Source organism: Patagioenas fasciata, chromosome 8 (genome assembly GCF_037038585.1).
Source record: "Patagioenas fasciata isolate bPatFas1 chromosome 8, bPatFas1.hap1, whole genome shotgun sequence".
Taxonomy (NCBI): domain Eukaryota; kingdom Metazoa; phylum Chordata; class Aves; order Columbiformes; family Columbidae; genus Patagioenas; species Patagioenas fasciata.
In genome coordinates, this window is record NC_092527.1 from 42174226 (window position 1) to 42201884 (window position 27659).

Here is a 27659-nt window from a genome sequence, read left to right on the forward strand (position 1 = left end):
TCCCCTTTCCCCGTAATATAACATGATATTGTAAAATACGAGGTAAGATATGTCTCGCCAGCATTGTTCACTAGATGTACGAGCTTGTTATAAAGAGCATGGTCAGTGTTAGGGCGCTGCGGGGCCGATAAGCACAGACTAAATGAGAAAGCTTATCTTAACAAATCTCCGGAAGGCACAGCCGTACCTTGGCGATAACTTGGATTCTTCCAGGAGCTTTTTGAATTCTTCTTTGGCTAACAACAACTTGTTTTTCTTCTCTTTGTACTCCTCTCTGATCCTGGTCTTGACAAACTGTTCGAATATCTTTCCAAGAAAGGGAAACAAGACAGTGTTTATTAACAAAGCCTTTATGGTATTCCTGCTGGATCAAAGGGCCGTCAATCTACAGTTCTGATCTGCCCTCAGTACAGGCCGACTCGCATGCAGCTGAATCTGATCTTGTTCTCTCAAAATAAGTAGCTGGAAAAATGTGTAATTTGGACAGACAACATCTTCATTCAGACATCAACTGCAACAGAAATCAAAATTTCCCGATTTCAGTGTTTTGCCTGCATTTTCACGCCTATATCAATATTGCCGTACATCGGTACAAGTGACTGCGGTTTAGTTTGGGTCTTGCATCTTTCCCAGCTTGCTGGAATTCCTGAAAACGTCTGTAACGCTGAACATCACAATTCTGTGGCTTAGCCCCAAAAAAGCCTGAAGACTTCTCACATCAGTTGTCAAAAACCACGAGCTTACACGAGATCCTCTGTACACATCCACCCGAAAGCTTTAATGTGTTTGGAAGGGTTGACAAACTTCCTCTAACAGTATTTGGCAGCTAAATATGCAGCAGAGTGCTCAGCATCAGGATTTTTGGTGTCTTGAAAAGGAGTTAAGGAGTTCACTCTGTCACAAAATTCTGCCAACTGCTTTAATCACATGTTTAATACCAAAAATCTGGCCCTGCCGACTTCATGCTGTAAAGTGTGGCACACTACGTTGTTGAATAAAAGGAGCTGCTTCTCGAAATGCTGATAGTTTCTCATATTGACCATCCTTCCCACCACAAATTACACACATGAAATATGATTACTACGGTTACTACCACGGTCGCTTTCTCATCAGCCATGAGGATGCACAGGTGCAAATCTACGTGTCATGAAAGCTGAAGTAACCGAATTTCAACCGGTATTTAGTATGGATGTGGGAAAGGGAAGAAATAGCACTGGAAAAGTAAACATCAAAAAATGGCCATGAAGGAAGAACTTGGAAAAACCTAGGAAATCTGAATATATTGTACTGCGTGCATTTGCGTAAGTTGAGTGTAAGAGGAGATGGAAAAGAAATGGATCAAATAAAGGAGGTGACACTGTTAGTGTTTGCCTTGCTGGTATCAGTGAAGCTATTATGAAAGTAATAAATCAAAATTAACAGATAGCTCATTATTTTAATACAGTTGCTATTTTGCCCTTCACTGTTCTTTGCTTAAGCAAGGCAGCATCTCTCAGCTGCTAATAACCCCTTGGGAAATGTTGGTAAGGAAGCGGAGCAAAGCGCAGATGTTCAATACAGATGGTCACATCCCTTGGGTGGTGTAAGGACACCCACCCGCAGCAGAGCTGGCACCCTGGACACCAGAGTCACCCCTACACGAGTTCATGTCCAGGGGAAGCTCCCTCAGATGCCTACAGACCATGGTCAGAACACTTGTCCTGCCCCGCCCGACCTGCCTGCCCATGGGGAGGAGAAATGGTGAGCCAGCCATGCCCCAGCACTTATCCTTGCATTCGTTCATTCGTTCATTCACTCACTCATTCACTCATTCATCCATTCACTCCTTCATTCACTCCATTCATTCCTCTCTTTCATTGTGAGCCACTTTTCACCCCTAACTCCCTTCAATATAATTTAAGAAGTACTCAGACGCTCACTATTCAGGTGACACAGTTGGCATCCATGAAGGTAAATATTTCCATAAACCTAAATAATGTCTTCTAGTAATTTGAGTTGTACCCCAACAAGTACTTTCATTAAATCAGGGATCTGCTCTTGTCCTAGTCTAACTTTCTTCTTAAACTACTTCTTGGAGGAAAATGAGGCCTAGTTAAACAGAACTGTGCATAATGGCCATCTAGAAGCATTAACTTCAAGCATAGTATCTAAAACATATTCCACACCTGGAATTCACTGGTTTGTTAACCCTGTTCTGCTGAAGAGCACCCGACGAGCACCCTCTTCCCCTGAGCCCGAGTCAGTGACTCGCAGAGCCAGCCTCTACCTGACCATGGCTTTCTGCCCGCAGGATTGCCAACTACTGGCTTTCCATCACTCTTTCTTTGGGTATTAAATATACCCCACAAGCGAGGTTCCCCTCAGCAGCACATTACATTATGTGTATTCATGATGTATTTTCATCATAGCATCTCCAAGGCCGATAAAATGAAAGATGTATCCTGATTGACTCAGCAAGGTCTAGGTTTTGTCCTTGCTGATTCTCTGAAATAAATACAAAACTGGCTGCTTAGTCTCTTGTTTAGCACCATTCTCCATTCTAGCAGTTTCTCTTACATTTCCATTCCCATATTTCATTCTTATTGTATTTCACTTTTTTTCTTAGGAAAGAAAATATTGGGAAGGCAGCAGTGAATGAAGATACATGCGCCCGGTCCCTCAGTAAATACCTGCAGGAAGCTCTCTGGAGAATCACAAGACAATATGGGCCCGGCGCAACAGAATAGGAATAAGTACATTTTTCATCATGTTTATTTAAAAAATGGCCAATTCCCTATTCAAAATTATTCCTTCTCCAGGAAGACAAAAGACCGACAAGGAAGAGAAATAACTATGGAACAGAAGCGTTCACCTTCTCCGCAGCAACACTGCACCTCTAATAACTTTTTTAGACTAATCTGCAGCCCTCGGGTCCTTTTAGATCCCCAGTGATAATTAACGTCCACATCAACAAGGCAGCAAAAAGTCCCCTTTCCCATTCAAACAGATACCAGCATTGCCACAGTGCTCTGGCCATTTATAGCAAGTTGAGTTATTGCAAAATATAGCAGTAAATACTGCCAAGCTCTAGAAAATATTCTCAGTAATAAAAACGAAGCAGTCTCACTGCAGCATTTAAATAATTCAGAGAGGAAACGAGGAAACGTTACCTATGGCCATTCCCGCTCTACAGCCCAGTGCCCCAGGCTCGGCGGGACTTGTCCCCACCAGCCAAGAGCTGCAGCTGCTCTCAAGGAGCAAACCCACTTGTTACCATGTGCTGTCCAAAGCAGACGGCACTTTCCTACGGGCAGAGCCTGCGCTACGAGGCCCACTCAAAAGCTAAATAAAGGTATTTCAATTTTAAGCAATTTTTTTTCATCCTACCAAGATAATTACTCTGTTATTAGAGTTAATTTGGGAGATGTTTGCTGCCATCAGAAGCTGCGCTGGAGGTGATGCTCACCTGTTTACGTTCTTCTGAATTTAGCAGAAGGTAGCGTGGATCAAATACTATTTTGTGTAACTCTTTTTCCCACGTAGAAAATGCTGAAACCTGTGAAGTACACAAACACGGTTGCATTAAAGAATTTTAATAAGGTTGTGAAAGAAGGAAATGTTCCAAGGTGAAGCAAAAGAGGAGTTCAGAAAGCTAATGAACCCTCTAAAGGATGTCTCAGAGCAGTTGGAAACTGAATTTTAATCTGTTTCTGGCACTGCTTTGGTCGCCCCCACACCATTAGTATTGATTTGCTCTAGGACATCTCAGTGAGAATCTGGGAGATGCTCGTTCCACAAGTTTTGATGGAAAGAATCTGTAGCAGAAAGGAAAATGCCACTTTATTTTCTGCTTTGTACAACAGAAGCAGCAATTTCCATTTAAGCAATTATCTCAGTTTTAACTCCCCTTCTCCGCAAAACTTAAATTACAACCCAAACAGGGCTGTCAGTGTGTGCGCATGCTGAAAATCTTCAAAGCATCACGTTTTTGCAGTAAAAGCGCCGCTTCCCTCCGACAGCAGGGCTGTCACGTCTGCTTGCCGAGGCTCCCAGCCTTCCCTGCTGAACCACCATCAGCTCTCACACCTGCAGGCACACCCCATGAAAACGTCACGTTCCTCCGAAGCCTCCTCCGGGTGCTGTGACAACCGCCACAGACCTGAGCAGGCTCCTTATCTGCCCTGTCCCCTGCCCTGTCCCCTGCCCTGTCCCCTTCGCCCGCGGCTTTAACTAAGGAACATTCTGGGAGCGCTCGATGGAAACCCCCAGCCTGATTTCGGTACCACGCACAACGTCAGGATGAGAGGAAGTGGCCTCAAGTTGCGCCAGGGGAGGTTGAGGTTGGATCTGGGGAACAATTTCTTCCCCAAAGGGCTGTGGGGCATTGGAACAGGCTGCCCAGGGCAGTGCTGGAGTCACCATCCCTGGAGGGTTGGACAGACGGACATGAGGTTCTCAGGACATCGGGCAGTGCCAGGGTTGAGTCAATGACTGGACTCCATAATCTTAAGGATCTCTTCCAACCAAAACGATTCTATTACTCTATCACCGTTAATTAGTTTGCTACAGAAAACTCTGGAGAAACATAAAACATTGTATTCACTCCATCTAATAACAAGGAAGAGCAAACTCACTAAAAAAATTAAGTATGCGAAGTGTAATTAAAACAGAGAGATTAACACTCAAAGGGGAAGGCTCTGAGGGTGCAGAGTGGGTGTGAATGGAGCGGGTTTCCTGTTGGAGCGGTTAGAAACTGGGATATTTGAAGGCCGGGCAGTGATTCAGAGCTGCCCCCTCCAATCGCCGTTTTCGGGCAGCTTGTGCTCCACCCCCACGTCCCCGCAGGCGCCCGAGTCCCGAGCTGTGGGTTCCTCCTCCGGAAGCACCAAGCAGCAGGAACGCTGCTGTTTCTCAGGGTGTCTTGTATACTCTCTCTTGTACTTGTCTCCAGTACAAAGGCCAGTTCGAACTCAAAGTTGGTAAAGCTCAGGCTAATTTATCACGTAATCATTCCTCTTTATGATTTTTTTCTTTAGTAATGATTTACTTTGACATACTGCATATGCACACCAAAATTAAGTGTTAGCTATAGATATTTATAATCTAGTTTTAGCTACACATGCCATATGCTGTTCATGATATTCATTTTGGAGCTCTAAAATAGCATATAAAATACTAATGTTCTGACTAATCTCCCAATATCTATTGTACCGTGGTGATTTTCCCTACTATGGGACTTCAACCAGGGAACACATGATGGGGGTGGGATCTCTTCCCAGCACAAATCCTGACCTCTGTGGCCCAGGATCAGCACAGACAAAAAGGAAAAGAGGAGTCTGAGCTTGTTGTGGGTCTCCAGTTCTCAGCTCTTTGCCAGAGTGCAAAGTACAGGGAAAAACCGAAATGGGAAAGTGGGGCTTAGGAGCCCCGGTGCCCCTTCTTCTCCTCAATATCCAGAAGGTAAAATCTTGAGAACAAATATTTTGAATCCTTGAAACAGTGTTGTTGCACTGACAGCAGCCAAGCAAAGGGAACAATTTCCTAGGAATCCTGGATATTTGATGACACAGCCGTGGGGGAGGCAGCAGGAGGCTTGGATTTGCTCAGGGTTTTGTGATAACTTCTGAACCTCCAGGAGGATATCAGAGATTGCACGTTTACACTGCAAAACTCGCCACAGACTTCAGAACGGTGCTGTTGTCTTGGAGCTACACCAAAATCACATTTGGGTTCTAAAATGTTACAATCAATATTCTTCCGTTGATGTGATTTACGTAGGAAGGTTCAGAAGTACACTGAGGAACTGCATCCAGTCCAGGCTCTTTGTAGTGCCAGCACGGAACTTGGCGAGAAAGAACGTTGCAAGGAAATAACAGGAGACATTTGTTTCAATAATCAGTTTAAAATAACACTAATGGCCTCGCTGCATTTCAAGAAATGCCAACCGGCTGGTGCCAACCAGCGGCTTCTCTGGACGTTTTAAAAATGCTGAGGGCAAAAGCACAGTAACCCATTATCTACACATTTTAAGATAATAGCAAAACCAAACAGTAAATTCCCCAAATGTCTTATTTTTATGAGCAAGTCTGAATCTTACACTGGAAACACTTGAGGAATCCTATTATAGAATATCCTCAATACTTTCCGATTTTGACTTATTGGCCCCTGATTTAATGTATGTCAGCAGCAGTCTTCCACTAGTATTCATTTACGGTACTTCTGCATTTTTTAAGCATAAATAACAAAAGGGATTAATAAAGCAGGTCTGGCACCGAGATAAGTTACTGTTGGGCTTCTGAAGCTCTAATTATCCACCTTTAAAGTCTGCTGATTACTGGTGATAAATTTTATAGGCTTTACTGCCTAACAACAGACACCTTGGATTTTTTTCTCCGCATGAATTACACAAACTGCTATAGAATACATATTTGCCGAGTGCTGGAGGGAGGTACAAAATCTGCACACGTTGCTCCATTATACACCTATTTACATTTGCCAGCTCAGGGCCTAAACGTGTTAAGCTTATTAATTCCATTCATGCTAAAAATCACCAGTTCTCTGGAAGAAGGGACACTGTGAGATGGACTTTAGTGGAGAGGGCTTTATGTACACAAAGAATGGTATCCAAAGTCCCTCACACTGACGGTCAGTTCAGCACAGGTTTGGAAGTGTGGTCTCAGGACACAATAATCAGGCTGAAGCTCTCTACCGACTCAGTCGCCAGATGCTATTAGTTGATCCGTAATTCATATTTCACTGTTGCTCATGAGGCTCAGAGCACTGATGGGTTCTGTCTGTAAACTGAATTTATGCTCCATCTATCGACCCACAGTCTCGATGAGGTCATGGGAAAAGGGCTGTAATAACCCCAAGCCCTCCCAGACCCTGGACCAGCTCTGCAGCCACCAGGTCTGTGGGAGGGGAGGATGCTCCAGGTGCTCCCACCTCTTCTTGTCCCTGTCCAGCCCAAACCCCGGAGCACCCACCGCCCCAGCTGGAACCAGCAGTTCTCCCTTGGCAGGGCTGCTGCTGAGCCTCAGCTGATGTACGTGACACATCTTTTGTTCTTGGGGGTTCCTGTGACCCCTGGGATGGCGTGTGGCTACAGCCCCCGTGCCCTGCAGAGCCCCCCGTGCCCTGCAGAGCCACTGGGCTGGGCTGGAACAGCCTCTGGTTGGCCTTGGGTCTGTCTACAGGGACTTCTTGGGAACTGCACCTGCGAGGGGCTTTCAGCTCTGCACAGCCACACAGGGGGAAAAGTCACAGAGCAGTATCACAGAATCACAGTATGTTTGGGATTGGAAGGGACCTCAAAAGACCATCCAGTCCAATTCCCCTGCTGGAGCAGGAACGCCTAGGTGAGGTTGCACAGGAATGTGTCCAGGCGGGTTTGAATGTTTCCAGGGAAGGAGACTCCACAACCTCCCTGGGCAGCCTGGACCAGGCTCTGCCACCCTCACCAGGAAGAAGTTTCTTCTCAAATTTAAGTGGAACCTCTTGTGTTCCAGCCTGATCCCGTTACTCCTTGTCCTATCACGGTTTGCCACTGAGAAGAGCCTGGCTCCATCCTCGTGGCACTCACCCTTTATATATTTATAAACATTAATAAGGTCTCCCCTCAGTCTCCTCTTCTCCAAACTAAAGAGACCCAGGTCCCTGAGTCTTTCTTCATAAGGGAGCTGCTCCATGCCCTTAATCATCTTTGTTGCCCTACGCTGGACCCTCTCCAGCAGTTCCCTGTCCTTCTTGAACTGAGGGGCCCAGAACTGGACACAATATTCCAGATGGGGTCTCACCAGGGTGGAGTAGAGGGGAAGGAGAACCTCTCTCGATCTACTGACCATCCCCCTTGTAATACACCTGAGGATGCCATTGGCCTTCCTGGCCACAAGGGCCCAGTGCAGGCTCATGGTCACCCTGCTGTCCACCAGGACCCCCAGGTCCCTTTCCCCTACACTGCTCTCTAATATGTAATTTCCCAGCCTATACTGGAACCTGGGGTTGTTCCTGCCCAGATGCAGGACTCTACACAAAACCCACATGGCTAACAGACAGGAAAACCCCTCTCGGTAATTCTTCATTTGATTCCTAAGCCGTAGTTAGGAGACGGTTCCTGCGGTGGTCCAAGATGGTGCCCTAGTCCCACCAGCGAGATCGGCCCCGGAAAGCAGGCGCTCCTTACCCCCCGCTCCAGCAGCATGTCTCGGAAATGCGTGATGCGCTCTTCCAGGGGAGGCGTCACCTGAGGAGCCGACGGTTCCTCGCTTTTCTCCTCCGTTGCAGCCTTCCCTGGGTCAGCAGCTTGCGGATCTTCTGTTCTTTAGCAAGGCAAGATAGAAAACAGTTCAGTAACTGCCAGCTCGGGAGGGGATTTTTAGCCCTGTCCAGACAATCCCGCAGGACTCCTCGGTGTGCCCGCAGCAGACACTGACAGCCGAGAAATGACCCAAACCCGCGGTTTGTTATTAACGCAATGGGCTGGCGGGCGCCGCCGAGGGACCCCAACAGCTCCTTATGGGGCAGGATGCTCTATGGGGTGGTCAAAGAGGAAATCGGCAGTGAAATACCGCGCTATATTTCAAGCTGCAGAAAAATGACATTTTTATATAAAACTGGCCAAGGAGGGAAAACTCTAATGGAGTGACTGAAGACACCCATCTTGTTTTATTTTTTGTTGCTGGTTTTGTGCCCCCAAACTTGACAGTCAGTACTAATCCTTATTTTATGTCCCCACGGACCCCAGGAGCTCACTCCGAAGGGCAGTAATCCAGCAATGCATTGCATGCACAAACAAATGAAGCATCAGCCAAGAACCTGCCCTGTGCCAGTGCCAGAGGTCTCTACTTATCCTGACAGCCTTTCCCAACATTGCAGCTGAATAGAATAAACAGGTGTTTCTGAGAAAACACCTACTACTTATTACCTGAGTCCCTTTGCTTACAAGACCACCTGGATAAAGGGACATGGGTGGCACTGCTGTTTCACCCCAGATCTATAACTACGTAATATTATCGGTGTTAGAGACCACGAACGCTGCACTGGCACAGGGCTGGCAGCCAACGCCTATTTCCCCACGGTTCAGAGGGCAGAAGGTTTGCCCCCAGGTGCTCTCAGCATCTGCAGGGACAGGGCAGTTAAACGAGGGCCTGGAAGGAGTTTTCTTCAGGAGGTGATGGGATCTGAGCTGGGGATCCCAAACTGACTTCGGACAAGGTGGCCAACTCAGACCTCGAAACCAGACTTGTGGGCCAATCCTGCTGTTCCGTAATGCTCTGAGCAATGAATGGATTCAGTACAAATTAAGGCTCTTTCCGGACAGATCAGGAGCCTCACAATGATCACAAAGTTCACGTGAGGATAACAAAAGCAAGGCAATTTGATTTTTAGCCTCCTACAAGGCATGACTGCATTTTCCACTCATGCAATTCTCACCACTACGGAATAATACTTGGTTGGAAATTTCAACAGGAAAACACTTTTTTATTTGCAAGCAAATGAATTAGATCAGTATGTAACATGAGCCCCAGCGTATTACCTCTCTTCTCCAAATAATTCCATTACACTTAGATTCATCCTAAAATGACGCTGCGTTAGTAGCGATTTCAGAGAGATCAAATTGGCGTTCTTCACAGAATGACAGTGACTTTTAGATTGTAGTCGGAAATGTTATTGTGTGACACGAGCCATGAAAGGCCCAATCCAATTTCCAGCACGCACAAAAAGCTTTTTCAAGCTGAAACTGAAATGCAGTGCACTGCTCCACCAGCCGAGCACAACAGGCCCTCTCCTCCAGTCCTTCCTAGGCAATGGAAAATGATGCCAACTACAGAGACTTTTTTTATTGTCCCGAAAATGAAGGGAATATCGGGAAACCCATCTAAGCAAAGGAAAAAGCTTTTTAGAGGCTGCTCAGAGCTCCAGCCTTGGAGATGTTTGAGCTCCATGGAGAGGTCCTGGCGACCCGCGGGGACCAGGGTGGGACAGGGACCCCCCAGATCTTCTGTCATTCTGTGAAGAAAACCCAGAAAATGCAGGTTTCCCTGAGGATGGTTTTCCCTTGGCATAGAGCACAACCAGAGCATCGCCTGAGCAAGAACTTGACTTCGCTACTTTTAGAGCAGTTTCATGATACCCCAATGAAACGTAAATAGAAGTGCAACAGCAGCTGGTGGAGCCCAGAGCTCCACACCTGCAGCTTCTGGAATGAGATGGAATTAGACGTTATCCTTAGGACAGTACTTTCCGTACAGCGGGTGATTTACTGTACTTCAAAGAAACAATACGATTTACTAAGTAAATTTACTGAAATGAAATAAAATAGAATAGGGAACACAGCATATTTGAAAACAAACCCTGAAATAATTATTTTTCTGTCTATCCAGCACCAAAATGAAAATTTGCCTGGTTTTTTGTACAGAGAGAAGCTTTTTAGCCTCTGGTTTTGGTCTGGAGTGAGCAGCATGTGGTCCGTGCCCAAGTGAAACGAAGCAGAGGGAGCAGAGGTCAGATTTGCACCTTGGGAGGTGAAGCTGGTGACGTGGACCCTCTTATCCAAAACTCGGAGCTCAACCAGCACTTCAGCAGACTCCACGTCTTGAGAATTCCCATTCTGCTGCTCATGGCACCGAGTAACTCGGCAGCTTTTCTTACAAGGAATTACAAGCTACGTGTTTTAAATCAGTTCTGCTTATGGCCAATTCAGCCATCTCCAGTGCTGTGTCTCAATTACATTGACAAATCTTCGTATAGCAAAAGAGTTTATCCATTATTTTAATCCTGAGGATAACTAAATTCTAGTTTGAAATTAAAATCCTACAGTATTTGATTTTTTATATCATGAACTGCTAGCTGTAGTCTAATATTAATACATTTTTTAAAAGCCCTAGACTGTATTTCTTCAGTAACAAAATCGCTATTTTCAGTGTCCATCCATGAACCTCTGTATTTTGCCACTGTTTCAGGGTACAAAGCAAAGTGTCAGGTAATTTTTATGTGTTATACAAGAGAATTTAAAATGCAGGTAGCGCTTTGGGGATGCACGTTCTGCTGACAGAAAACAAACACTTTACGGCTTTTTGGTGACCGGTCAAACTTCAGGGGAATTGGGATCAGCACGAAGAAGTCTGAGGAAAAGCTGTGTTGTCAGGCCACGTCTCCCTGGTCATTATGTGAATGTTGCCCTTGGCTTTCACAGGACTAATTGCCCAAATATAGCAAATAATAATTGTTTCCTCCTAATCCAAAGGTTTATTTCAACGCCTGATGCTTGGAAACAGATGTTCTAGAGTATCATAGAGTTTGATGAAGATTGGGTACCTTAAGAACGACTCTATAATTTCTTGTAGTTATCCACACAAAAGAAAACATTTGTGTTTCTCTTTGCACTCATTTGTATCAGACATCGGCTTTTTAACATTACATAGAGATAATAAACTTTAGAACTTACTTATTTCTCTTAGTTTTGATGCTAAGATCATCGTTTTCTTCCCTTGGACAAGAACTAAGACATTTATCTGCTAAAAAGAAATAAATAGTTATTAGATGTGAACTAGACAAATGGGAGTACAAATTCCCCAAATTAACCTTGCACTTCTTGTCTTTGGCCGTTGCTCAGGTATTTCCTACTTTCCACTCTCCACAGAGGGTTTCCCGATAACACTTACTTCATCAGCCCCTCAGAAATGCCTTCACCCAAACGAAAGTGACAGCAACAAAAATTACCATTTTCATTCTGAAAAATTACCCATTGATCATTTGTGACATGATTGGTTTAAATCTTGCTGCTGTTCCACCTGACACTCCCTCTTCCCTTCCCTCAAAAATGCAACTACAAAGACACTTCTGCAAAACCATTTCCGTCCTGGCAGCCTGAGGGATTCGACAGTGTCAACTCGCCCCACAACTTGCCTTCTCCTTCTTATACATGCAAATATAACGCTGCTCATCCAGACATTGAACCGACACTCCAGCAAGACTATGGAGACACCAGCTACAGGTGCTGCTCTCCTGGGGTGGCCTGGACACTCATCCTTGAAGGACTCTGGGCTTGCATTGTCACTCATAGTGAACACAAAACATCTGGAACAGCTATTTACTTCTGCTTTTATTTCCACATATCCAAACTGCAGTTTTAATCACCAGTTTTAATCAGCCAGGCCCACCCAGCGCTTGGTTTGTGTCAGGGACTCCAATAATTCACCACAAATTAACTGAGAAATATCAAAATCAAGCTGTATGTGCTGAGCTTGGGAATATCACAAGCATCAAACCTCAGCCTTTTTGTATGAGACTGGTAATGAAAATATCTTGCTATTTAGGGAACTATGAAAAAATCATTTAAAAATAAATACAGAATTGAACTTAAGTTATGGAGAGAAAATGTTTGAGTAACTTGATATGTTGAGGTCTGATCTCACTAAAATCAGATGAAACTCCAAGACATCTGCTAGAAAATGGGCAACTGTATCATTGAAACCAACAGGAACTTGGGGATCTATTTCAAGTTTCATTTTCAGAATGTTTATCTATTTAAGAATGTTTGTTTATTTAAGAATGTTACGTGTTTATCAGTATGCTTTCAGCAAATGTTACCTTCTGTTTCTGTTAAGTGCTTGAACAAAGCACACACTAAATCACCGCGAAAGGAGCAATAAGAACCAAAGGGCAGCTGTGACGCTGTGGCGTGGGAAGAGCTGAGGCAGGAACAGAGGCCACACCGGGACAAAATCCACAGCAGAGCAAGGGACACCTAATGAACTACAGCTTAATATGACACTACGCAGAAATGAATAGAGTTCCAAAATCAGAAGAGCTGGATCTCAACACTCCTGACAATACACGAGCACGATGAATACATAAATTAATTTAATAATGTTTTAAATAAACACAAATTCACTGGAACTATTATCTCTTCTTGGTAAATTCTTCTTTGGGACATGCAATTAAAAATACAAAGAAATAGGAAAACAACCTGTAAATTGAGAAGGTGGAATGGAATTCAATAGAGATTTTATAAAGCAATTAATCAGGAGCTGAGCAACCCACGGAGGAATGGTGGTCTTAACTGGAGTGAATTCTGAAGGCAAAAAAGGACAGAGTATTTCATAGAATCATAGAATCATTTAGGTTGGAAGAGACCCTTATGATCATCAAGTCCAACCATAACCTACCCTGTCCCTGACCCATGTCCTGAGAACCTCATGTCCGTCTGTCCAGCCCTCCAGGGATGGTGACTCCAGCACTGCCCTGGGCAGCCTGTTCAATGCCCCACAGCCCTTTGGGGAAGAAATTGTTCCCCACATCCAACCTCAACCTCCCCCGGTGCAACTTGAGGCCGTTTCCTCTGCTCCTGGCGCTTGTTCCTGGGGAGCAGAGCCCGACCCCCCTGGCTCCAAGCTCCTTTCAGGCAGTTCAGAGATCAGAAGGTCTCCCCTCAGCTCCTGTTCTCCAGGACAGCTATGGGTATGTGGTCTTGGATAAATAGGACAAGATTGGAACCAGAATCATCACTTAAAATTTCTATGCAGTGGAAAACTCAGTAAAATATGACAAATGGTATCTGCGCTCACTCAAGAACCCCGAGAATCACATCGCACTGCTGGACCTCTGGTATCATTAAAAACTGACTGTGAAAGGGAAGAGAGGCAGCCGAGCACAAAATCTAATAATTGATTTAAAGCTTTGAGGAAGAACATTACTTGACAGTAATCTTGCCATGAAATCATGAAGCGGAGCACTGCCCCGATCTGATGGTCTATCAAGCTTAGTGCTGGTTAATTAAATCATTCAGCTAATTCCCGCCATGTCATGAATTCCAGTTCATTTTCCAGAACAAAGAGGGAACGCCAGCATGTACCAGGCGAGTTAAAGCATTGTCAATCCATTGGCCATGCAGGAAGATCTGATTTACAATTTCATGGAGAGCCAGCACTCCCATATGGCACGAGAGCCTCAGCGCTTACCTGCGCTGCTTCCAGGGACCCTGCTGCCTGCTTTTATCTGAATGCTAAAGGCACCAAAATATTTGTGGGCACAGACTAAACTAAATCACAACTGGCTTTGAATGGGGATATCAAATATGAATCAACATCTGCAGTCAAAATGTCAGTTTTCTTTTAATTAGCTGAAAAAATAACTTCTTCAGCTTAAGCATCCATACAAGCCATTTAGTAGGCAGAATAGGAATAGGTTTAAATGGTTTTTCCTCCCTCGCAATGAGACAGAAAGATTTTGAGGAATCTTTGAGGGAAAACAGGGCTATCATGGGCAGTCTGTGTCCGGACTGGGCCAGGGCAGTAATGAGCGTGGGGACCAGAAGCGCGATGTCCCACGCTGTGGTCAGGCAGCTTGGACTGGGGAACACGGCTCTGGGGCCAGGGGACAGGCTGTGCCCCCAGTTCCATGGGATGGGGACCCATTAGCAAAGAGCCATGACACCTCCATCCATCCCCCTAAGAACTGATGCTTCATGGAGGCGAGTAACTGATAAATGAGTCATTTTTCATTTATGCCTAAATTACAAATGCACTTGATCTTCCGGCAGAGCAATGCACAGATAACCTATAGCACCCCATGAATAACTACGCTTGCCAACTTTTTTTGTGTGCTTTTGATTTAAAAATTCTAATTAAAACTCAGCAGCAGCTACTAAGCTAAACAAATTTGGCAACCATTGTTGCAAACACACAGCTCATTTGTGTTATTTATTTACTCGAGATTACAAGCCAGGAGAAATGGTAACAAATAATTCCTTTCACCTCAGCAGCTAATATGTACTAATTATAACCTGTCTCGAATACTGAGCAACTGCAAGCCCCATTATATCAAGGAAGATGAAGACTATTAGCAACAGTGAAAAACATGGTCATAAAGAAACCGGCGCATGAATCAAATCTTGGTGGTACCTATAGACACCTACTTAATGTTTCCATAGTTGAAAAGGATAGAATACACAGCAAAACACAGATCTTTGACATAGCACATATCAATAATGACTTTAAGCTCTTCTCATTAATTAATTATAGACCATGAACCCTCGGTTCTGTCTTTGGCCATCATTCCCCCTTGTCAGTAACTGATTGATCTTTCAATATATCCTGTACTAAAAACCATATATTTTCCTGCTGAAGAATGAACTTCAGCAGATACACCTTCGAATTATTAGATATACAGCAACAATTATTTAATGCTATATATATGCTATGTATACAAGCACCTGGCGATTGAAATTTATATTGAAAAATGTAACGACATTTAATGTCGACAAGGACTACGCTAATAGAACCCACTCTGTAGCTTTCCTGCAGTAACGGTCTGCTCGTGCTGATAACATAAATCCTGATTATCACGCGCTTTTATCTGCCTTTTTAACCCCCCATTTTTCTAACTAAAGAACAGCCATCAGCTGAGGCAGCTTTGCCACTGGAACTGCTGTAAAGCAGCATATTCCAGAATGACAAGGAGCTACTCAAGACCATGCTCCCCGATGTCCTCCCAGGTCCTACTGACACAGCTCCGTGCAGACGGTAACGTGGAGCGTAACCTGTATTTCTGCAGATCAGCTGCTTTTTCAGCCCCAGCTGTCCCTGAGGAACACACAGCCCTCAGAAGGTCCCTGGCAGCACCACGTTTACATGGAAGCATCCATGTTTCCACCAAACCTTTTAACACTCAGGAGAGATTTACTACTGGGATTCCTTCCCCCTCTACAGCTTGGCTGGATAATCATTAGCTATGGAGTATCTGCTTCTGCATAACAGCTGAATAATGCACTGGTAATGCATTCCTAATGTGCAACTTGGAAACAAGTGTAATAAAACATAAAGACAGAGTCTTCTGAGATGTATTTTATACATCAAAGATTCATCCAGTACAAGAAGCCACCTGGTTCTTCATTGCCAATAACGAGATTCCTCTGTCCCCCAGGTCAGCGTTTCAGTGAAAATAAGCATTTTGCTACAAACATCAATTTTAATGCAATGCTTCATAAGAAATCTCAAAAGGAAAAACCTTTCTAATTACGGTTATCAAACTTTCACTGAACGTATTTAGCGACCCACTTCCATTCGACATTGGAGTTTAAATAGAGGCCAATAATCACAGGGCTGTAGTTACTTGCTGTGGGCTCCAGTTTGCGCTTGTGAGGAGGGTCCTCGATGAGCCGGTTGATGTCGCCGCGATGCTTCAGGTCCAGCGGCTTCTCCCAGACCGACAGCTGCATTGTAGGGTTGAAGAAGAAGACCCGGTCATCTCCAGTCCAGACTACACACCTATTCCAAGCGATAAACTATGCTTAGACCAGGTCAGCGACACCCACAAACACGAAATCAAGGCGCAGGCGGTTTATTGCATCTCCGGTTGCAGCCTGGGGCTGAGATTCCTCTCGGACCCACAGCCCGCCCCAGGTCCTGCTGCTCACCGCGGGCAGAGAAACTCCCTCCATACTAATAAAATGTCATAGAAATGGTCTACACACCTCCCAAAGAAGACGCAGGTGAAACATTCATTCAATTTTTTCTCCTGACATTCACTTTACTAAAACTGTATGAAAATAAGTATCACACCCTCCTTAATAGGCTTGCAAAAAACTCCAGTTGTACTTCACTAAATCTGTATGTAAATAAACAAACACAATATGAAGCTCCAGCCTGCACTTTCTGAATCATAATGAAAACTAACAAACATCATACACGCACTCAGACTTTCTCTAACACACACTTATGATGGGAAAATATTGCTCTCTCCGAAACATAAATACCTGAAAGGAACGAACCTTACTGTCAGAAGCTCGGATACTTAATTGTTATTAAAAGCAGGGAACAAAACTGCTTTAAATAAAGGTCTGGGCTGGGTAAAAGACTGCAAATAGGAAAAATGCTCCAGCACTGCAGAGCACTACAATAAGATAATCCAACACAGTCTGTACCACTGGTGAGACACCACCACTGATCTCTGCTAAACACGGATTGAAAAGTACATCAACCTGGGTAAGAAACCGCAGCGGGAGCTGCAGGGCAGCTCAGTGTGTGACACTGAGCCCCAAAATCCTGGTAATTCTGTTCAGAGAGTCAAATGAACAGGAGCACAACACTGGTTGTACCAACCCAGCCGTTGGCTTCAGCCCCACTGACACCCCGTGGAAGTTTTGGCATCCTGAATCCAGTCACACAAACGTGACAAATAACTTTCTGTTTAATGCAAAAAATGCTTTGGCTCACAAAAGAGCCGCACAAGACAGATGCTCTAATCCTCTGTTCCACAATGATTAGGTTTAATTGCTTTTCTTGTAGCTACGGGAACCTCTGTTCTCCCAGAAACACGAGCCGGTACCGCCAGCCTCCCCTGCAGGAGCGTTTCCAACCACGCTCCCATCAATACCACAGATGCCCCAAAACGGAGGGGAAAATCCTGGCATTTAGGTAAAGAGGAGAGACATAGCTGACTAACATAAATGGGTGATTGTTATCCTTTTATTAAATATCAGAATTATAGTCAGGGCACAGGCGCAATCCTGCCCAGCAAACGCCCCTGGCTGCGATGTCTTCCATTGGCAATAAGCACGCTGCAGAGCTCGAACCACCTATGGAATCAGCTGCAAACGATGCTCAACTTGGAACCAGCATCTCGTTTGGGACCTGTGATGCTACCACATGCACACGGGGCTGTGGAAGCCGTTACCTGGCAGAGGTGACAACCAGTGACCTGGAAGCGGGGGGTTTGTCTCAGTGTGGCGCTGGCCACGCACACCGACCTGCACGGAGCTCCATCACCCAGCACCACCCGCTCTCACGTGCCACCACCCCAGATTAGAAACCCTGGGGTCCCTCGTGACACCTCAGCGCTTTTCCATGACTAATTTAATTTGACGTTTAATCTAAAACTAATGGCCCTTTCCCCATGTAACGTGTCACCTGTTTCTCTTCGGTATAGTAACAGTTTAAATTATCCACAGGGGATGCACAGTATTTTCTTTCAGTCACAGAGCATAAACTGGAAATGTAGATATTGTTATGTTCATGTTTCAAAAATTGTAATTTAAGATTGAGTAAGGGCACAAGATGATGATTTACTTTTTATTTATTTCATTAGGTAGGTAAGGTTTGGTAACTTTCCTGAACATTTTTTCCATCATTACAAATTCTAGTTGAGCTACTTCCGACAGGTGTTTGGCCATGGCACCAACCACGGGGCCCACAGAAGCACGGAGCCAACGTACGGGTGGGGAGGCATTGAAGGAAATTCAGGATTGTTGGAATTTGTGTTGCATATCTAGTTTCAACCAATCAGAAAAAAAATGCATATGATATAAATGCATATGATAAAAATGTATATGATATAAATCTCATTTTTATGATGCTGAGATTAAGTAGGATATTGGACTGTGCTTACAACACTGGTTTGCAAAATGGCACTAATACGACAATAACAACTAAAGGCTGATATCTACGTGGAGTGCCTTAGCAAGAGATCCCATACATGTCAGCCACCAAGTATAAACCAATAATTACATGGGTAAGGGAGGTAACAAAATCCTTTTAGTCAACCATCAAATATAGAAAGTGAAGGAAGTTTTTATCTATTTATAAATGACATGAGAGCTTTAGTTACCCAAGCTGTGATTACCTGAATGGGAACACGGTCAGGAAACCCGGCTCATCAGACACAACCTCTTTTCACTGATACAACCTGAAATCAACTCTAATCTTGCAAGACACTAAGATCCAACCACTGGCAATGAAATAACTGGGAGAGAAAGAGGATCTGTCTCTAAAAAGCAAGAACACAGATCTTGTATTTCCATCATTAACACAGAAATGAACACAGGAATTTGGCGCTGCTATTAAACACCCACAGCCAGGTCCCAGACCACCGATGTGTTTGGCAAGGGACGTGGCAGTGCCGAATGGCTTCTGGCAGGTCTGATGGCATTTGCTTACCATGGGGATCCTGGCACTGGCGTGGACGCCACGGGTTTGCTTCCATTTGATGTGCTGTCGTCTTCATTCACTAGTTTAAAAGAATGATCCTTGAAAGACAGATTGAGATTAGTCAACAAGTAGAGCCGATGCAGAAGGCTGTTACTGCAATACAAATCACTCTCCCTAATGTGAAGTGGGTTACACTGCCATTATTCCATCAGCAGCTTCATGAACAACCAGTTACCTTGAGAACAGACAAAATAAAGAGGAAATAATAAAAATATTGTCTCACAAATGAAAAACTAACAGATATCACAGAGTGGCTGGGGTCAAAGGCACCTCCGCAGATCCCCCATCCCAGCCCTGCTCACGCAGGGTCACAGAGCAAGTCACACAGGGTCACAGAGCAGATCACACAGGGTCCCAGAGCAGATCACACAGGTGGCTCCAGGCGGTTTGAATGTCTCAGAGAAGGAGACTCCACACCCGCTCTGGGCAGCCTGGGCCAGGCTCTGGCACCTCCCAGCAGAGAAGTTTCTGCTCATGTTCAGATGGAGCCTCCTGTGTTTCAGTCTGTGCCCGTTGCCCCTCACCCTGGCATTGGGCACCACTGAACAGAGTCTGCTCCATCCTCTGACACCCACCCTGACATATTGATCCATTGATCACATCCCTCTCAGCTTCTCTTTCCCAGCTCAACAGCCCCAGCTCTCTCAGTGTCTCTTCATCACAAAGATGCTCCAGACCCCTCAGATTCTTCGTGTCCCTCCACTGGACTCTCTCCAGTAATTCCTTGTCCTTCTTAAACTGGGGAGCCCAGAACTAGACACAGAACTGCAGATGGGGCCTCCCCAGGGCAGAGTAGAAGGGGAGGAACAACCTCCCTCAGCTTTTATAAAAAGCTAAGGAAGTTACACACATATAGTGTTACCCATCTGGAAGCTGCATGTACTATTTGCTACCCATTTACATTCAACTACCAATTTTTTTTAAGGGCCGCACAATTATCTGTAAAGGAGGGCTATGGAAATGCCCAGCACAGTGAGATTAGCAGCATCAAAAAGGTGAGGACCATGCAAAAATTCCCCCTTGCACATGGGGCTGATGTTGCAATCAGCGGCAGGAGGCTGAGCGAGCTGCCCCGGCTCTGAGCAGGGGCTGACCCAGCTCCACAGGGAGCCTGAGGAAACCAGATACCCCGTTTCTGTATCTCAGCACACGCAGTTTGTCCTGGGCTGTGTCCCAAATCCACGCTGACACCCTCAGACCCCCAAATTAACTCACTTCTCCTCCAGCGCGGGGAGCAAACCAGCCATGAGCATCCCTCCCCTGCCACCCCAGTGCCGGAGCTCCTTGAAGCACCCAGATCAGTTCACAGACAGCTCTTGAAAAATCGACCGTAGGAAACAAACCCGCCCCAGCAGCACACCTCCCGCCCGAGGACAGCCCTTTATCCCGCTCCTCTCATCTGTGCAGCTCGATAGACAGGTTTATAAAGAAGAAATGCCCTTGCAGACCTTATCGCCGTCGCTCTCCACGGGGGAACTCTTCCTCTCCGTGTGTAAAATCAAGGTTGGCGGGCAGGAGGGTCTACTTGATTCTTTGCCATTATCTGTGAGGGAAAAGGATTTCTTTTCAATGTGCAATAAATACATTTCCAACAAGCCAAAAAAAAGACCCAAAACAAAAAATAAACTGGCAAAAAAACCCCAAACAACACCTTGTGGCTCCAAGTCTCCGTTCTTCACCTCCTTTATTCACAGGTGTATGTCTGTGCCGAGAAGCAGATTACCTTTCTAAAGACCATGTTGTATGTCAATGGGACACATTCATACACTATATATAGAGTGAGGCTTTTGTCACACTGAGCTTTTCGTCCTGCTTTCCCTGAAGCTAAAGCTCTTTATTCAGGGACGTGCCTCACTCTTGAGGGCTGGGGCCACCAGCCCCTGTCCCCTGGCCAGGAGCCACCGGTGTGCGCTGGCTCAACCTCGCAGGAGTCGCCCGTCAGCGTTTCGTGGCATTTCCACGGGAAGCAGCTGTAAGAACACGCTCCTCTCCCTCACACACAGCCGTCTCCAGCCTGAAATGCCCAACACTGCGGTTCCGCTGGCTACACAACATGTACGTCTTGCTAACAGAGAGGCCAGAAGGGACAGTAAGGAAAGGCAAAGTGGCAGCAGGTGCGAGAGACAAGCCTAACAATATGTAAAATGTACTTCGGACAGTAAGAAATGCTGAAAAATACTTTTTAAAAACAAATGTTATTTAGGATTTTTTCATTGTCTCATCCTTCCATTACTCATAAAACACATATTTGGGGGTTTGAGCACGGTGCTCTCTGGTTCCCTGGCCCACCCCACCTGTGGCAGGTACACGTATATTCTCTGTACATTACCAGTCCCACCGGCTGCCTGTCCCACCCACAGCCATGGCCTTTGCTCTGGGGACAGAGCAGGGACGGGGATGGTGGGGAGCACGTACGGCTGGGGACACGCAGCCACCCAGGCTACGCAACCCGCCGTGTTCCTCCCAAAATGAAACTCTGCAAACCCCGAAGGCAGCCCCTTCCACAGCACCTGGATCTCAACCTTAAAGAACTTTAGGCAGAGTTAAAGGGCAAATAATGATGTTGTTTCAACGCATTTATGATAAAACCTCCACAATATATAATCATAACCAAGCATTCCTGTGTCTGAAGAGCTCCAGCACCCACTGCCAGCCAGCACCATCACTGGCTCCTTGGAGCAAGTACAACCACATGCTGCAAGGATGGGCTGGTACCACCAGTACTGAGAGTTACACCGCGAGTAACCACAACATAACCCCGCGTCCGGCCCAAGAGGTACCGAGCACCTTCTCTCTGCCCAACAGACCAGAACTTTGCTATAGTAGGTTCAAGAAACTGTTTGCAAGCACTGCGTATCACCTAGCAGATTCACATGGCAAAATACTATTCAATTGATCTTAAATGTACTCCGACTACAGAATAGGCACACATGGAACTGGAGCTACACCCAGGAAAAGGTTGGAGTCTCAGCCATTTGATTCTGCTTCACTGTGGAATATATCACAATAATAAAAATGTAAGTATACGTCATTTTTCTCAGAAGAAGACTTACTCAATTTTTATGGGTAGTGAAAATGATTTACAAACCATACCAATTAATTTCCATATTAAAGGAGCTACGAGCAGGGAGCAGCTAATACATATCAAAAGGGTCTCTAAATTTATCTTTCTCCATGAGACAGATGTTAATCAGGAATCCACGCACTACCGGCCACCTCGGTCTGTGAACACAGTGAAGTCAGACCCGGCTTCATCCCTGCCTGCTCGGGCACCGTCCCCGTGGCACGGTGGGCGCGATGTGTCCTGTGCAGCCGGCCTCCTCCTGCCGAGGTGCTCACACCTTTGCTGTGCCCTCTGGAAACACATTCGGAGAGCATGAAAGGAACTTTGAGACACCCCTCTGCGCAGCAAATGTTGCTTTGCAAGTCATGGGTCTTGCAGCAATTCGAAGGCAGTTGGAACAGGCCAGGTTTGGGACGGCTTTAGCAGGCGCACAGCTGGCACTGGCCATGTTCTGCAGGCACACATCTGGCTCTTGGTACATTCTGCAGGTGCACATCCAGCTCTGGCAATGTTCTGTGGGCGCACATCTGGCTCTGGGTACATTCTGCAGGCACACATCTGGCTCTGGTGCTGGGCTCAGGGCACCGCAGCCGACCCTGTGCTGGGAGCCTTTGAGGTCGGCACTGCTGAGCAGCAGGGAATGTCTTGGCATCTCCAGCTCTCGATTCTTCTGCTCCTGCCATGAAATAATCCCTGAAGCAACAGCTCGGGAAGGCAAATCAGCTGCTGATGAAACAGCCACAAGCAAATTGCTGTGTGGATTCTGACCCTGAAGCGCGGAGCAGCTGGACGTGGAGCAGCACACTTGGGAAACAATGCCTAGCAGACCGGGAATTTATTTGTTCTTACGATTTCTAGGGAAATCACATCAGCCCCTCTTCCTGTTCTGCTGCTATCTCTTTATCCTATGACTAGAGAAATAAAAAGGTTTTCATTATTATTAGAATGTTGATTCTTTTATAGTCTTCTTTATCACGTTGGTTTAAGAAGTAGTCAAGATCTTTCATTCACGTACATGCATACGCACACGTGCATGAGGAACAGGAAAACACGTTTACCTAGCTTTACAAACATTAATACGAATATATAAATGTCAATTGGCAGATTTAAACAAACCACTGCATGAGCAAAATTCAGCAGAGGATTTTCCCACAGCTGACGCTGAAGAAACAGAACAGGAGAGAGAACCCGAAGCGCACTCCCGCAGCTCCGGTTCGAGGCCATATGGCGTAATTGCTGTTGTGACGGCTGCTCGTTGCTCTTTGAGAACTGAAGGCTGGCTCGCAGCTCGGGGCAGGAACGGCCCGGTGCGGGAGGCTCCTGTGCACGGGCAGCCGCTCTCGCTCCTGTCTGAACCTCGCGCACCTTCTGTGCGGAGCCGCCCTGCGCTGCCAGCGCCCGAGGCCACCTCTGGTTTACCTCCTTTGAAAAGCCCCCTGGCACCATCCCCACAGGAAAGGTGAAGCCCCAGGGAGGGACTTGGGTGCTAGAGCTTTTGCTCCACATACAGCATCACCGGCACAGCACATGGAGGGGAACTGCAGCACGCAGTTCATTCACATGGGAAATACACTTCCACTACAGCTTGGACAGTCAGAGCATATAAAATAAGATGGGGATAAAAAAGTCAAAATAAAATAACAAAGGAAGTCCTGAAGGGCACTGTGCACATCAGAAGTCATTTATTTTTATAGCTATAGCTGAACATTGTGACCATTTTCCTGAAGTATAACAGCAAGGGAAAACTAATCCAAGGTTGAGTGTCCCCCCGGAGCTTGGGGGTCTGGGTGACACCAGTGCTGGGTGCGTTCCCCAGGCTGGGGCTGCTGTGTCGGAGGGAGGCCGAGCACCCAAAAAGTGAGTTGAGAGAGCCCATGCAGCTGCTCGTGAACCTGCTTTGCTCCAGGAGAGGACATCCCACAGAGCATCCCGCACGGCATCCTGCACAGCATCCCGCACATCATGCTGCCAAGCATCCCACAGAGCATCCCCTGAGCACCTCACACAGCATCCCCTGAGCATCCCGCACATCATGCTGCTGAGCATCCCGCACAACATCCCCTGAGCATCTCACACAGCATTCCCTGAGCATCCTGCACAGTATCCCCTGAGCATCCCGCACATCTTGCTCCTGAGCATCCCACACAGCATCCCCTGAGCATCTCACACAGCATCCCACAGAGCATCTCCTGAGCATCCCGCAGCCCAGCGCTGGGACATCTTAGGTCCAATCCAAACTATTCTATGATTCTATGATTTTATGATTACAGGTATCTCTTCAGCACAGGTTGGGAAAGGACAGTCAGCAAGACGCATGTTCACCCTCCATTGGCATCTGGTGCATGTTTTGGCTCAGGTTTACTCTTTTCTCATGAATTTACCTTTTTTCCTCCCCGCTTTAATACAAGTGCATAAACTAAACTGCAGCCTGACAATTAAGCTACCGCAATGTATTTCTAACATAATCATGCTGCTTTTTTTGCCCCTAAACTTAGCAGTGTAATTACTAAGGCTGTGCTCCCACACTTGCTGTAACGCTGCCGAAGGATGCGCTGGAGACAGGAGGATAAAGATGTCTGATTAAAGAGACTTCTCTGGGGCTCCACGGCGGGTAGAGAGACATGAATAATTCACAGTACGAAAAGTAAAGGTGAAGGTGTAAAACTACTTTGGATATGTCACAGGGGATGTAGGTGTATGATCATAAACATCTTATTAAAAGAAGAATTAGAGAGGAAGAGGGAAGACAGATTCATACCACAAGAAGCTATGGACAAGAGATAATAAACATTTGTTTTGCAAAGGTGTTCGGAGGCCAAACCTTCATTAATTTGAAAATAAGTTTAGAATGTTTCAAGGACTGGATTTATTTCAAGTGCACACATCTCAAAACTCAGGTTTTTATTATCCTGCCAGTATCTCTGCAGGTCAGTTCCATCTCTCCCCACAACCTTAATGCTTTCATTTTTTGAGATTCGCCTAAAACCCCTATCTGACTGATTCACAGTTCCTCCCCTGATGGTTCTTGCTCGAGCCCAGGCTGGGATTTCAGTCCTGGCTACATCAGCCAGGTCTGTGGTCCCTCCCCAAAGACGCGCTCCCACCTTCAGCCCATCACCACCGCTTCAGGGCACCAGATCCTGCTCCTGCCCGCACCCTTTCATTAGGGTCTGTTTTCTGCTCTGACCACTTCCACGGTGCTCTGCCAGACAACTCTCCCCTCTTAGCACATCTCCTTGAGCAGTGCTTCCTTCCTTCTGCAGCCATCTCCTCCCACTCACCCCTTTATTCTTCTGGAGATTGGCACAGGGAACAGCAGAATAACAAGGACGAACCCTCTGTCTGCTGTACCGTGCCGTGGGCTGGATGCCTGGTGCAGAGTTCAAGGACAAACTCATTCCACTGTTTGACTTTTGAGGCACACAGCCAGCTCTGCCCAATAGACGCTATTTGCCACTACCCTGAAAATAGTTTCTTCTTGAAAAAAAAGGCGAAAAGAACTATGCTGGCATATTGCTGCAGACACAGTGCAGGGAGGGCTGCGTAAAATTCCACCTCCCAGACTGGCTCCATGCACTCATGTCCCATGGAGCTGCACCACAGGAGCATCCCTATGAGCATTGCTACGAGCATCCCTACGAACATCACTACGAGCATCACTACGAGTATCCCTACAAGTATCCCTACGAGCATCGCTGCCTGCAGAGCAGCATCAGCTCCCACCAATGCCAGGCACAGCACGAGGCCCCCATCCATTCACCTCCTCCCTCCCGAGCACACAGCAGCTGCTGCCAGATGCCTATCAACCACATATTTCCATCTGCTTTTGCATTTCCCCCTCGTTTAAGCCTCTGTACCATTTCTCAGCCTCTCCCTCCAGCTGCTAAGTCAGGCTCTGAGTCAAAGAACTTCCCTGATTCCTGCTGACCTTCTTTCCTCTGCTCTTCACATGTGATTCTTTTTAAATATCAAGCTCAAGATCTCGGCCCTGACCTTCAAGGCACTTAATGGTCTGAGCTCTGCATATCTAGGAAATGATGCTGAGCTCCGCGAGGGTGGTAGTTACAACTTCACCTCTCTTGCATCTACTGTAATGCAAACAAATCGGATTTGTAGTTGAGACTGGACTCCTCCAGCTTCCAATATAAAAATAAATGCTTACTAGAAGCCAGGGCCATAGCAAAATTCACTCCTTCTGCTGCAGAAATATAGAAAAATGTGTTAGTTTTGTCTTCAGAGAAGGGCGGATTTTGTGTTGTCATGAGCAAAGCCCAGCTGTGCCAAGCCTCGCTGAACACCCAATTTTCTCTTTAGAAACAAAGCCAAAGAAAGGCTTATCTGTTACTGCAAAATGAAAGCATGCCTGTCATGCCACAGAAAGTCTGTGTGCTGGCTTAACATTGCCACTGCATGTCCTGACAGCAAAGCATGGCGGCACCGGCCTGTATATGTACATTAGACAACTAGTAGGTAGATATATAGGTATATATATATGTATATCTGCATACTAGATGTAAGATTGATGGCTTAACACATTGATATTCCAGTTGTCTGTCCCAGTCCTCTCTTGGAAACAACCACCCCTGTGTTTCAGTGCCCTGGGCTGGAGACACTCAATGAACACATTTTTCAAGGTCCAAAGCTTCTAAACTACAACAAAACCAAACCAGACTTGGTGGACGGCGTCTTCATCTTCTCCAACCACCTCTCCACCGTACCGGCCCAGCTGGTGCTCAGAGCAGCCTGCTGAGCTTGGCCTTGCCACCTGGCACGAGAAGGTCCCAGCGCCAGAGCCAGCTCAGCCCCGGTCCCCAGTGCCCGCTGCTGGGGGAGCCGGTCACCCCCACGACTTTGTCAGTGCCCGGCGAGTCCAACACCATCCTAAACTGCACATTTGCTTGTTTTTCTGTAGCACTTTGAGGCTGATGCACGAAAACACTTTCATTACTGTCTTTTGTTCTTAATTATGATTCCTACTTTGATTGTTTTTCCACTGGAGATAACGACAGTTTGCAGCAACCTTTAGAAGAGAGTATCATTTCCTCAGAAACATTAAAGAAATATCCATACTATACTCGAGTGAAATTACCATTTTTCTTTTCAACGTAGTTGTCAGCAAATCAAAGATGACAAAAGTGGGAACAAGGTGGTATTTTGTAGTTTCAAGAGAAAGCTGGAATCAAAAAGATGATGTTTGTCTTATTTAAATTACTTGCATGCATATAAATACATTGCTCTTCCAAACTTTGGCCTCCCAACAGTACAACCACTTGATACAGGCAACATATTGACCAAATGTCACGCTGGCCTCACCATCAGAAGTTATCTAGTCATCAAAAGGCTTTATACAGTTAAATCCTTATTCAGCATAAGAGATAAAATCAGGAGTCTTTGTGTCATGTCTGCCAAGAAGAAGATTATGAAATATGTTTGATACAAAATATATTAGAAACTACGATTTCAGTTTTCAACAACTAATGAGCTTCAGATCAGCATGATCCTTGCATAAATCTTCATCTTTCTGCCCCGGCATTCTTTGAACCGTTTTAATATTTCCTCCATCTCACTTGCTCCTGACAGGAAAGCAAGACAAGGCAATGCTTGGAGACTGCAAGGAGGAGTATGATGGT

At 45.9% G+C, this 27659-nt stretch overlaps 1 protein-coding gene across 3 annotated transcripts in view; it reads right to left on the minus strand.

Annotated features, from left to right (window-relative positions):
- The window catches only part of TCERG1L (transcription elongation regulator 1 like), a 73694-nt gene that overhangs the window by 2367 nt on the left and 43668 nt on the right, over window positions 1-27659 (minus strand). For 2 of the 3 annotated variants that reach the window (XM_065843529.2, XM_065843531.2), the window contains 7 exons: window positions 20414-20508; window positions 18915-19003; window positions 16093-16247; window positions 11426-11495; window positions 8162-8297; window positions 3446-3535; window positions 188-306 (listed from right to left, as the gene is read on the minus strand). In XM_065843529.2, the coding sequence (XP_065699601.1) occupies window positions 188-306; window positions 3446-3535; window positions 8162-8297; window positions 11426-11495; window positions 16093-16247; window positions 18915-19003; window positions 20414-20508 (754 nt within the window). The remainder of the gene's footprint in view (window positions 1-187; window positions 307-3445; window positions 3536-8161; window positions 8298-11425; window positions 11496-16092; window positions 16248-18914; window positions 19004-20413; window positions 20509-27659) is intronic. The other variant, XM_065843530.2, reaches the window with a different exon arrangement.